The sequence below is a fragment of the Candidozyma pseudohaemuli genome (genome assembly GCF_003013735.1).
Source record: "Candidozyma pseudohaemuli strain B12108 chromosome Unknown scaffold00001, whole genome shotgun sequence".
Lineage (NCBI taxonomy): Eukaryota > Fungi > Ascomycota > Pichiomycetes > Serinales > Metschnikowiaceae > Candidozyma > Candidozyma pseudohaemuli.
In genome coordinates, this window is record NW_020194435.1 from 1,082,468 (window position 1) to 1,094,890 (window position 12,423).

Here is a 12,423-nt window from a genome sequence, read left to right on the forward strand (position 1 = left end):
GTCATTTTCTGCTTCTTTGCCTCGAGAACACCTGTTTTGTGGAACCTGGTTTGTTTTGTGGAATATGGTTTACGAGCGTTATGAGAGTGCGCTTTCGAGTCAATTGTTTACGGAAAGTTAGCAATTCCCGATGTTGGGCTGCGTACGGTATTTTGGAAAGATTCTCCAGCATTCAGCCGCTGAGCATATAAGCCGATCTCAAAGTGATCGTACGTGGAACTTCCTAGAGGAACTACATTCTGTGGCTACAGAATGAGGCGAATTGAGTGAAATGAATTTCATTTTAGGTTGTTTTGTCCACCGAGGCTTGTGGACCGATGTATATAGGTAACGGAGGAATTTTTCGGAAAACGCCTCTTGCAAGGCGTTGGGGTTATGTGCCTGCTCTCTCACCGGATGTGTCTCAGACCCAATATGTACATTTCGAGCTCTTTTGCTTTCTGACACAATAGAGCCTCGGCGAGGTTAAAGTTGCCTACCACAAAGGCTAGAATTATACCGATTTTTTTTCTCGACGCCCCTTCTCTCGAGACACTCGGCGGTCGCCATGTGGTTCCGGCTTGGCACATTTTTGCATCACCTTGTCTGGCATCCCAATAAGGTGCCATTGTGGAAGGGAGAAAGGAAGATCAGGGACAATGGGCTGGTGAGACATCCCTGAGGGTCGCAGCCGTTTCAGGGAGCAAGATGACCAATCTCAAGATAAGCAGAGGAGCTTTGTTCCATACGTCGATCGGCAATACGGATAACAGTGACCCAACCTGTTCAGGAGTAGAATTTACAGATCAAGGCACCATAACCAGTGGAGGTCCCGTCTTTTTCGATACGGCATTGTCTGGCGGCTAGCCCAATGTGTCACCGAGGAGGCTCGCGCCGCACACAATGCTGTGCTATGCATGGACGAAAGTCACCGGCATATCCAGGCTTTGGGCCTCAGGCGAAAGAGAAGGTTGCGGGCCCGCTACCATGTTTAATATTGCGTTCGCTGGTGCGTGGTGCATTTGCAGAGCGCATTTTGGAATGCTTCGATTTCATCCCTATGCGCTCTGCGATGCAATGCATGATAGACTAGTGCACATGCTTGGCCCGAGGCCCCGCCTTCGAGGCTCCATCTTTTCTCATGGGTTCTCGATGCATTCACCCCCACATTATTATCCCTCGAGGTGCAGCACCCTCGACTCACCTCGATTCGGAAATGCTGCCTCCACGGGTCCGCTTCGCTGCATGGTGAAACCAATTGCTCCAATTTTTTAGCCTCTTCAGCCTCCTTGAACAACATTCTCCACACCTAACAATGTTGCTATTTCAATCGCCAGCCAGGTGAATAATCCTTCTCCCAAGAATTTCTCCACAATCTCCTTGAAGTAGCGGTAGAAACTGGTAAATCCGACCATCACTTCCTCAACCACTTCCGACACAATACTAGGCAGGTTGAGTCTCATGAGGCTGTTCTGTACGTCGAGGAGTGCGTTGGGAAGTACCTCTTGCATCGTGTCGTTTGCGCTGGCAATGGTGGTTTCGTTAAAAAGTTTGTTTTCTTTAATCGCCTCGTACATATCCGCATCGAAGATTTCGTCATCCACGGGGCAGATCATATTGACAATGTTGTAGAAATCGAAAAGCAGGCATTCCTTGAGGAGCTTCTCCAAGTGAAATTGCGTTACCTCCTTCGTAATTCCATGCATTTTCCGATTGAGTTCCAAGACCTTGTCGTTGAAAAACGCAAGTGGCATGATTTTCGAGAGTACCAAATCGAGAAAATTCTGCTTGAAAATAAGCACCTCCTCTTTGTTGAGCGTCTTGACAACTCCGGTCAAGTGATATTCGAAGATTTCGATCGGCTTGTCCACCACCAAATCCAAAAATTCGTCGTGTTCTTTTTTTGGCAACAGGAGAATCGTTTCACTCATCATTGCATCGAGAATTGGCAACAATTCGCTGTAGAAATTAAGAATCCATTCGGGAGGTTGCAAATCGGCGGACAAGTCCATTTGCGCCGAGTTCAGCGACGCCACAGTTGCCAATCGATTGCTCACGGTAGTGGTGATTCGGGACCTTGCAGCACCGAGAAGCGACTGCAAGATCTCTACGAGCAGGGATGCAAAATCTAGCTTCTCGAACATCAAAAGATAGAGTTCGAGATTAGTGTAGATCTTGTAGATCGTCGAGAGCTTTGTTTCCAGAGACATGAGTTGGTCAATCGTGGCTTTGACGGGCCGGCCCAATGCGCCTAGAATCCGGCTCATCATGTCCGATTTGGTCTCCTTGAAATCATCTGAGTCGTCCTGAAACAAACCCTCAAGGATCTCTGTTTCATTGACCACGACAGAATGCACGTACGCCAATATGTCAGCAACAAACCGGACAGGATCATGCGAGGTGTAATAAACAGGTCTGGGTTCCTTGGTGGTGTGGCTAGTGGTTGGCTTGCTGTTGGTTTGAGCTGCAAATTCCTCAAGCACTCCCGAAATTCTGGAGTCCACATATGTGTCTATCACCGCTGCATATCTGACAGAATTGGTCTTGAGGTACTTCATGCATTTGTGCAAGGTCTCGGTCCGAGATTTATCGTTCATCAGGTAAAGATTTGTCAAAGACCGGTTGCAAAACGTGAGGATCTTATTGACGGCACGCTCAATGAGCTCGGTGGATTTTGCCATGACACCTTGGCCTAGCGTAGGGTCGTCTAGCGCTAGAAGGATCAGACACTTTTTGTTGATTTCCTCAGCACGAGACAAGGCAGTAAAGAATTCGGCATTAATATCGCCAGAAGTGAGCAAATGCTGCTCGTACTCATTGAGCGTAAAGGTCCGTTTGAAGTTGGCCAAGAGCTCTTTCTTGATCTTGTAACCTGCTTGTTTGTTCGTGAGTTGGTGAATGTCTTTTGATATGTGGGAAGCGCTCTTCTGGTCAGACTCAAGCCTCTGATTCACGTCGGAAACAAGCAGATCCAAAGAGGCGACACGATTGCCCAAGTTTTCAAGCTGACGTACAACCTTACCGTAGTCCGCCAATGCTAATGTGTGGTTTCTGATCAAATCAGCTTCGACTTCACCTCTGGCGTTTTTTCGAGCCACAGACCCCATCACGCCAGGATCCGTAATGACGGAAATGTCCGTATTCTTGCTCTCTAGCAACCCAAAAAGCTCTCTTATCTCTGCATCCGTCAAGGAAGGGTTGAGCGCTCTAGCCAAACGTTTCGATAACGCAGACACTCTAGAATCGGCCTGGACCTCCACAGACTCAGTTTCGTGATTTGACTCCAACAGCTTCAAGGACAACGCTGCGTATTTTTCAGCAAGATGCGCCTCTGCTGCCTCTGTCTCGCCCTCAACATGCTGGTCTTTCAGCTTCAAGAGAGATTTGAGATTTGAGAGGTTCAGCATGAGCCCCAAGTTCTCAATGTGCGGCTTGAGGGGAAGCAGGAGGGACGGTTGAGGCAGCGGAAGATGCTCATCGTTTGAAAACGACTCGAAGGTAACGAAATCCATCGTACTTGTTCGATGAAGAGGTGGTAGCGAGAAGTGTATCTGTTGATATGGTGCACGGGTGTGGTCCCGTCGATCTGAGACACCCACTCCGTTTTGGCCATGAGGGCCTGAGGGGTGAAAGAGGCAGAGGGGGTGGTTTTCAGAGGGCACTACAAAAAAGGATTTTGGGTTTTGGTGACGTGGCGGTTGGAGGTGACGTTGTGGAGAACTATGTCACGTGCCGCATCACGTGCAGGGAGCCGTTTGCAACTTCCTAGATTCCCAATCTACGCCGACCCAGAGAAGCTTCTTTCCTCAAAACTGCAACACGGTGAAAATCGCCCGTTGCCCGATGGCTGAGGTTTGCGCGGTGGCATTTCCGCTGCATCGTCAAGCCTCTAAACAAGCCCCAGGTCTATGTGAGGGGCGATCAACTTAGCCACAGCACTCGGGCCCGATATGGAATAGTGCCAGGAACGGGGAAGCACAAAAGCATTTTTTTTTATTGCTGATGCGGGGCGGTTAAAGCGGCCGGGGTAAGAGTTTGCTTGGGAATGGTCGACAGCATGTCTGGAGATGGAGAGATAAGGCTTTTGAGGAACATGGGGTATCTAGACCTAGGATTAGTTGCTGCGCGGAGAGCAAGCGTGGCGGAGCGAAGGCTGGGTTCGAGGGTGGAAGGTTTGTGGAAAGGCAGGGTGGACCGGTTGACAGGAGATTTTTCCTGTTTTTGGTTATGAACATCTTTAGATCTTAAGAGAGCTCGTTAGTGCTGCTTGACACTTAGCCTGCCGATCCTCATGTGTCTTGAGGGAGGACCTGGCTACATCCTGCAGGACACACAGTGGAGGTTGCGGCAAGTGAAGGGTGCATTGTGCAGAGCCATGGCTAGGGAATAATACACACGGGTTCATTGTCCTCATTTCATTAACACTATTTCAACAGAGAAAAATCACATATAGTCGCTGTAGCGTCGCTGTAGCGTGGGGCTCATGTATACGGGCCTGCCCGTGGGAGCCGCTTTCTCATTCCTGGTCGCTTCCCAGACCTTGGCGTAGCCTTTGAAGGCACTTGGAGGCATTCACAATATCTACCATGTCAGCGTAGGACATTCTCAGCTCGTCGTCTCTTTTCGCCGCCGGACGGTCAGGCAGCGACACGTTCGTCAGACCCAGCGACACCAGCAGAAATGACGGCTGCGACAGTATACTCCCCAGTCTTTCCGTCTTGGGCCGGGTGGAGTAATTATCGAAATGGGTGGAGTGGGGGGTTTCGTTGCTGCTGGTGGAGGAAGCCAGGTCCGGGGCCAGGGTGGGGGAGATGGGACACAGTTCTGAGCCAGCAGGCGTGTCGAGATGGAATTCGTCACCACAGGCGTCGAAGCGGAGTTCGCCAAAGCCTGGGTCGTCTGGACCAAGACAGAGGTCGGGGAAGTCGGGACCAAAAATGGGGACGAGTTGGTACCGGATGTAGTAGCAGAAGCTTCTGGCCAAGCGCTTGCACAAGCTGTGAGGCACCCAGGTGCCCTGGATCTTCAAGAACCCACCACGGACCCGCTTGATGTATGGGTGCAAGGCCTGAGGGGTGGACTCGAGAAGCTTCACGATATCGGCTTTGGCATTGGGCTTCACGTGGACCACGCCGTTCTTGTTCTTATGAAGCGCATGTTCGTGAAGAGCAGCCCTCCACAAGCCCGTGAGATGCGTGTAGCCTGTTTCGTAGTCCCAGATGACCCATTGCGTGGCCAAGGGGTACTCGTAAACTAGCAAGTGGGAACGGTTGGCCCCGAGAGCAGAAGCACTGTACTTCTTGGTGACGATGGATGGGTAGACGTTTTCCTGGAGATCATGAGCATGTTGTGGAGGAACCGCCTGCAATGCGTCCTGGAGCAGCGTGACAGGGTACTTTTCATGGGAGTCCGGGAAAAGGCGCTTGCCGTGCTTGTACGAGTCTTTGAAGGAGTCCTGGAAGCGGAACACCAGGGTATGTGGTTCCTTGCGCTGCTTCTTGCGGGGCTTATGGTCTTCGACAAAACGGTAATCGTGGGTTCGAGGAGCCGCAGGAGGCTGGTTCAACGAATATTGCACGAGCAGAGGGCCCGGGTAGTACTGTGGAGGGGGAAGCTCATAGTAAGGTTCCGGCAAGCGGGCCCACACTGGCACGGCCGGGGTGAGCTGGGGGATGTGCTGAGGCGGAATTGAGTGCTGGGAAGGAATTGAGTGCTGAGGAGCTCTGTAGTAGACTGGGGGAAGAGGCCTGTTGGGAGGAAGCACATTTAGCGAGGAGGTGAGGTGGGACACCGGAGGAAGGGTATTTGACATTTGGGGACGGCAGCACTAGGCAAGGACAAGGGTGGAATGGCCGGCGGCCTCAAGTATATAGGAATAGCTAGTTGCTGAAAGGTGGGTTGCTCGAGATCTAGGCGGGAGCAGGGGGCAGCAAGAGAACGGCTGCGAAAAACTGATGGACGAGACCCGGGGACCGGTTTTTTAAGCTAAAAGGCAGCGGCTAGATGTGCAGGGGAGAGTCCGGCGGGAGGAGGCTGTCGATCGAGGATCAATGGGATCTGCCCAAACAACGATAGACCAAATGTATAAAAAAAGGTGGATGGAGACGAAGGGAGACGGGGAGGTGCTATATATATATGAGGGAGGAGGAGGATTGGGGGGTGGGGCTAGTGCCGACGACGTAGGCGCATGCAGCATGTACGTCACACGCGCAAGGTGGGACCAGGTACATACGGAACAGTTGCCATGGCAGGGTACGGCGGAGTGGGAGTTTGTAGTAGCAGCAGGTTGGTTAGGAGGAAGCGACCCAAAAACCAGTGCGACAGAGGCCCATGCACATGCGGGTGGGTGTGCGGAGTGTGTAGACGCCGCAGCATCAGTCTGTCGGGCCTGTGTGGGGCCGGCCACGGTGCCGCAGACATGCATTGCAGGTACGTTTCGGTGGCAGTCTTCCTTGAGACAGTGCATGGACGCGCAGACGGCCCGCATGGGCAGTCGCATTGGAGGCCGCATGGGTGGCCAGGAGAACCCGCGCAGGGAACACCGAGAGTTGTGCAGGGCGTGCACACAATGCAGATCTCGTAGCATGGCAAGACGCACAGGCGGCATCGGGCTGGAGGTCCCGATCCGTTAGCCTCTTCCGTTTTGTTCCACGCCTAGAAACCGCCTGTTGCCATGGCAACTCCGCCAGGCTATCCCACACATCGATCGTCCTCCCACCTCGAGGGCTACGATCCTCCTACAAGCGAGATCCGCAAGGCAAGGTGGCGCCGTGTAGGGAAGGCGGGCCCTCCTCTAAATCAATGCATCTACTCAAGGCAAGCCCATTTCATGATACCTGCCACCTTCTGAAATTACAACCAGCAACCGCCAAGCTCCTCACTGCCCCATGCGCTCTGCAGCCTGATAAGCTAGTATACCCGGCTTGCCTCGTAGTGGGAGAGCCATGCTGTAGCTTTAAGGCAAGGCCCAATGCGTGCGCTTGCAGTAACCCACAGGAGATGTTTATTTCCAGAAACAGCTGCGGCGTGGGACTCGGTGGGATTGGGTGGTGGGGGTGGTGGATGTGGTGGTGGTTATGGCGGCATCGGCTTTATTTTTGACACAAGAGACCCAACTTTTCGATGGCAGTTCCGTGTGTCGGTTTGTTTCTCGGTGGACGTTTCACGTTTGCCGTGGGTAAATGAGACAAACGGTCAATGGCATCTTGGCCCATCGGGCTTCTCGACGCGCGCATTGTATGAACGATCTGATTGTTCTGCTGTTGTCAGGCGGAGTTGTCACTGCAACCTTGGGGTCTCCGGGTATTAAGAGCGTTTGCGGAGGGAGGCTGGCGACACTTCCAGCATCGATGGTTGTAAACGCTCACCTCGGCGTTACCCAGTTTCACCGTCATACGATCCGTTTCAGCCCCTGCGCTGGGTCGCTTGGGCTGCGTCGAGCGTTGCAGAGCGCTGCGTGGTTTCATCAGCCGCATTGTCCTCTCACCGCCACGGGTGGCTTGGGCAGTGCACAGTTGCCCGAACAAGAAGGAGGTCATGCACCTCGGCTTCTATTTTTTAGGCACCAACGCCGCCGCTTGTTAAAAACAAGTCCGGTTGCATCTCGGCCTACTACTTGTTTCGAGACATCAACAAGTAAATGCACCCCACGCTTGATCTAAGGCGTGTCGATCCTTCGCGGTCAGGGGCATCTGCTTCTCGGGCTCTTTTGGGACGGCCAGTTGATAAGATTTTTTTTATATTTTTTTATTTTTTTTTTTTTTTTTTGTCTTTACCTCGCATTTTTCAAATCCCTCTCGCTATCACCACAACTCCACCCCCACAATCCCCATAACCGTTCCATCATCATTCTCCCAACTCAGGCCCAAAATCCCCTCGGTCACTCAGCCCAGAGCCTATCTTTGCGTGGCCATGCCTCATCCCTGACTACGCCGCCTTTGTTCGTCGATCTTTGATTGTCTATCTCATATGCCACTGCCGTTTATACTTGTGATACCTGTGGGCATTTGTGCCTGACTTCAAAACTCCCACCGTATTTAGTGGACCCTGCAATCGACAATGAAACACCTTGGGAAAGATCGGCACGTTCCTTTGTCCCAAAAAGCCGGTGCTCTACTCCATCGGCTGCTGAAGTTCACGAGCCGGTCTTGATGGGGAACTCGTCTGACACAGTTTAAGCCGATTACTATTTTTTTCTTTTTTTCGTCCAAGCGGCCAACTTACTTTTGCATCCTCCACCAACACCCATCTTCGAAATATCGGTGGCCTCGCATCTGTTGATGGTGGAGGGCGCCATGTTGCATCACCTTAAATAAGTCGAGGCATTGTCCATGTGGCAGGTTGGCAGGTCATTTACGACTCCGATGATAAATGCGGTGCTTGGCAACATCTCCGGTGGTTACGGCTTTTTGACTTTCTTTTTATTCTAGACTGCTCGAGCCTCGTCTACTTCCACGCTTCAGCTTTGTGACAAATACCACCCGTCGGATTTGAACAAATAACGCCTGATTATTGTTCGGATTTATCTCCGACCATTCTTTCACTTCAACTTGTCTCCGACAGCGTCCAAGAATTCGGTCGTTGTCACATAAGACTCACGGTCCGTACGGCCACATGCCAATGCCAAATCCTTGGTCATGATTCCGTCCTCTTGCACAAGGCCCACCGTGGCCTGCTCCAACTTGCGGGCAAACTCTACCACTTCTGGTGTATTGTCCAATGTGCCTCTTTGGACGAGGCCTCGGGTCCAGGCGAAAATCGACGCAATAGAGTTGGTCGACGTTTCCTTACCCTGCTGGTGCTGTCTAAAGTGTCTGGTGACAGTGCCGTGTGCCGCTTCACTCTCATACGCTTTTCCATCAGGAGTCATCAACGCAGAGGTCATGAGGCCCAAGGAGCCGAATCCCTGAGCAACAATGTCCGACTGGACATCTCCGTCGTAGTTCTTCAAGGCCATGACAAATCCTCCCTTGGACTTGATCATCTGCGCCACCATGTCGTCGATCAAACGGTGCTCGTACCACAAGCCCTTGGCCTCAAACTGCTGGGCGTATTCGGCATCGTAAATCTCCTGGAAAATGTCCTTGAAACGGCCGTCGTACTTCTTCAAGATAGTGTTCTTTGTAGAGAGGTACAAAGGCAAACCCTGTGCCAATGCCATCTTGAACGACGAATGCGCAAATCCTCTAATGGACTCGTCGGTGTTGTACATCGCCAACCCAACTCCGCGGCCCTTGTAGTCGAAGATCGTTTTTGTGATTTTATCTCCGCCATTGCTGGGGGTAAACACAACCTCCAACTTGCCTGGCTCCTCAATTACCAAATCCGTAGCTTTGTATTGGTCACCATGGGCATGTCTTCCAATAACAATGGGTTTTTCCCAGCCTGGAACAAGACGAGGAATACGGGGGATGATAATTGACTCCCTGAACACAGTGCCGCCCAAAATGTTTCTGATGGTTCCGTTGGGTGACAACCACATCTTCTTCAAGTTGAATTCCGCAACTCTAGCTTCGTCCGGGGTAATCGTGGCACACTTGACACCCACACCGTACTCCTTGATGGCGTTAGCAGCATCAATGGTAATCTGGTCCTCAGTCTTGTCTCTGGCCTCGATACCCAAGTCGTAATACTTCAAGTCGACATCCAAGTATGGGTTGATCAACTTGTCCTTGATTCTTGCCCAAATGATTCTGGTCATTTCGTCACCGTCCATCTCGACGATGGGGTTCTTGACCTTGATCTTCTGCAACGCCGCCCGGGACGTTGAAAACTGGCGAATGTTACGAATCATGTTGCACGGCTAGTAGTGGTGAGGTTGGTCAACTTATACTATCAATTTTTTTCGGCCCGGACCTCACCGCGGCTTCCCGGTATCGGCCTCGATAAGGTGCGATTAGTCACCGACGGAGTCAGAATATAAGTCAGCTTCGAAAGATTGGGAAAACTTTCATCGATTCGGGGTTAGATGAATAGCTTGGAATTGTCGTTTATGCCTGTTTCACTGTGCACGTGATGAGGGTGCCTGCCGTTTTTGCAGCCATGCGACGGCCAGGTATAAAAGCAGGTGTCTTTCTCCACCATTTCTGGAGCAGCTACTCTCTTTTCATGACGAGAGATAAATGTTTTGTTTGCAACTGCAACGCCTCCAGCGATTTGGTCTTCACTGCCAGATATCGCTTATGTGGCACCTGCCAGAATGAAGGTTTGTGAGACCCTGGATGGTCAAGTACCACACTAACCCTAGTCCAAGCTCGGTGTGTTCAGTGCACGCTTTCTGCAAATGAAGTGAATAGAGAAGGGGAGCAAGAAAGAACACCTCCAACTATAGAAAATCTCGAGGTTCCCAAGGACATGTCTCTATCTGTCGCGCTCAAGGTGGTCAATGGCATGCTTTCCGAGTATTACTGCCCCCTAGACTCATTTCGACAGATTGCAGTCAACGAAAGAGTATGCTCTAGGGCTCCTCATACGGGCATGTCGAAGGGAGAGAGCTTAATGGCTGAGCTCTTGTACTTACGTGTGGAAACTCAATCGTTACAGCAGAAGAATCGCCGATTGAAACGACAGCTCTTTTCTCACTTCCTTCCCAGACCAAAGAAATACAATATCGACCGACTTCCCCAGCCTACGGGAATAACAACATCCCCACGTCGACCATCACGTCCACCCCTTCAGCCTTGCAGACTTCCGCCTATACGCGTCGAAAACATGAAACATATAAAACACAGGAAGTTGCCTCCTGTGAGAAAAGTCTTGTCAGACATACCTCAGTTTAGTCAGTTTCGTCAGGATGGCTGCAAATTTCCTCGATCTACTGAACCTGCACGGCCGCATATGGTGTTGAGGAAAAAGAGGGCTTCAAGCTAGCAGGTGTGAGTGACCTGCACACGCACACGCCACGGCCTTAGCTCACCGATTTTTGTGAGAATAGATTGTTTCTCCTACCTATCTTCTTTTCATCAGCCACCCCAGCTGCCCCGCTAAGTATCAGCTAATTCTGTGCTATCCACTCGATTGCTTCGTAGACACCGCATCATCATTGTGTGATTCTTCCAGGACTCGTTCAGGTCGGCCAATTTCGTGTGACAAGCAACACACTGTAATAATTGTAACATGAGTGACGAGCCCTTCAGTGCGGAGTACTTCCAGCACCTACTATCCTCGCTCACTCTAAACTCCAGGGCTTTAATCACAGAACTCACTGCATTGGCTGAACGCCACATCGACAAGGCTACCATCATTGTGTCCCTCATCGAGGAAAGAATACTAAAGATTATACCGAAGTACAAGCTTCATACGTTCTACTTGATGGACTCCATTGTCAAGAACATTGGCAATCCATACAACTTGCTTTTTGCCAGGAATTTGCACAAAATCTTCACAGAAAGTTACCTCGTGGTTACAGACACCCTAACCAGGCAGAACTTGATCAATTTATTCAAAACATGGCTCACGGGTAGAACGACTACTGGAGCTGAGCTTTTTCCACACGATGTGCTTCTGAAGATTGAGCAATTCATCATCAAGGCGACATCCTTGAACAGCTCCGGTCAGGAAAACGTAAGGATCAGCAGAGATACGCTTCTAAGAGAAGCCAACTACTTGCTTCAATATGTCATCGCTATGGATGAAGATCTTGAACGTTTCGGACAGCATGAAGAGGCCTTCATTGATGAAGCCAAGAAGGCGCAAATACACCTGTTCCACGGCGTCAGAAACAAACTAATTTTAATCATCAACAGCATAAGTGAAACAGTCATGATGAGTTCGAAAATAGATCTTGAAAAGATTAAGGAGCCCTACGCAGCAGAGTTGCAGCAAGTCAGAAGAGCTCTTGACGACCAAAGCTTCCAACAGCTGGCTCTATTCAGAAGTGTGTTGGAGAAGAAGCAGAGTGCTTTGGACAAAGATCTCAAGAAGATTGAAATAACTCTAATTCCAAAGCAGTTTGACCCTCTCAAGGTGTTGGCGGGAGATGAGGATCTAGCATTCGATGCGTTTGTCAAAGGATGGGGCCTACCCATTGTGAAGAAGGAAGAGGCTGTTGCAATGGAAGAAAAACAAATGACGCCTCCCGAGGTCCAAGAGGTTCCAAAGGACGATACGTCTCTTGCTGCACAACTAGGCCTCAACGTCACTTCCTTCAACTTCTCGGACTCATTCTTGGGCAGCCCGAAGAACGAGATTACTCACATGTCCCCATCACACTCATTGAACGAGAATAACGACGACGATGATGACGAAGATCAGTTTGGCTACGACCCTGAAAAAATGGTTACTGACACCGATTTCGAGCGCATTACAGGCAACCCTGTTGAGACATCAGAGACCAAGCCTTTCAACGGCAAGTCGAGCCTCAAAAGACCCGGTGTTGCTGAGGATAGGATAGTGAAACGTGTCAGATTCGATGTATAATGTATAGATACAAAACAGCTACAATGT

General features: G+C 50.7%; 4 protein-coding genes across 4 annotated transcripts; 1 reads left to right on the forward strand and 3 right to left on the reverse strand.

The window, feature by feature from the left end:
- Positions 1–1,259: 1,259 nt before the first annotated feature.
- Positions 1,260–3,491, reverse strand: C7M61_000483 (Golgi transport complex subunit; the record flags this gene model as incomplete). Its single annotated transcript, XM_024855925.1, has 1 exon — positions 1,260–3,491. One exon carries the CDS (start codon positions 3,489–3,491, stop codon positions 1,260–1,262), a length of 2,232 nt encoding a protein of 743 aa, XP_024715524.1.
- Positions 3,492–4,495: 1,004 nt separating this feature from the next.
- C7M61_000484 (uncharacterized protein) lies at positions 4,496–5,791 on the reverse strand (the record flags this gene model as incomplete). The annotated part of the gene is made up of 1 exon (XM_024855926.1): positions 4,496–5,791. One exon carries the CDS (start codon positions 5,789–5,791, stop codon positions 4,496–4,498), a length of 1,296 nt encoding a protein of 431 aa, XP_024715525.1.
- Positions 5,792–8,518: 2,727 nt separating this feature from the next.
- Positions 8,519–9,772, reverse strand: IDP1 (isocitrate dehydrogenase (NADP(+)); the record flags this gene model as incomplete). Its single annotated transcript, XM_024855927.1, has 1 exon — positions 8,519–9,772. The coding sequence occupies one exon, from the start codon at positions 9,770–9,772 to the stop codon at positions 8,519–8,521; it is 1,254 nt and encodes a 417-aa protein (XP_024715526.1).
- A 1,322-nt stretch (positions 9,773–11,094) lies between these two features.
- Positions 11,095–12,396, forward strand: C7M61_000486 (uncharacterized protein; the record flags this gene model as incomplete). The annotated part of the gene is made up of 1 exon (XM_024855928.1): positions 11,095–12,396. One exon carries the CDS (start codon positions 11,095–11,097, stop codon positions 12,394–12,396), a length of 1,302 nt encoding a protein of 433 aa, XP_024715527.1.
- Between the last annotated feature and the right edge of the window lie 27 nt (positions 12,397–12,423).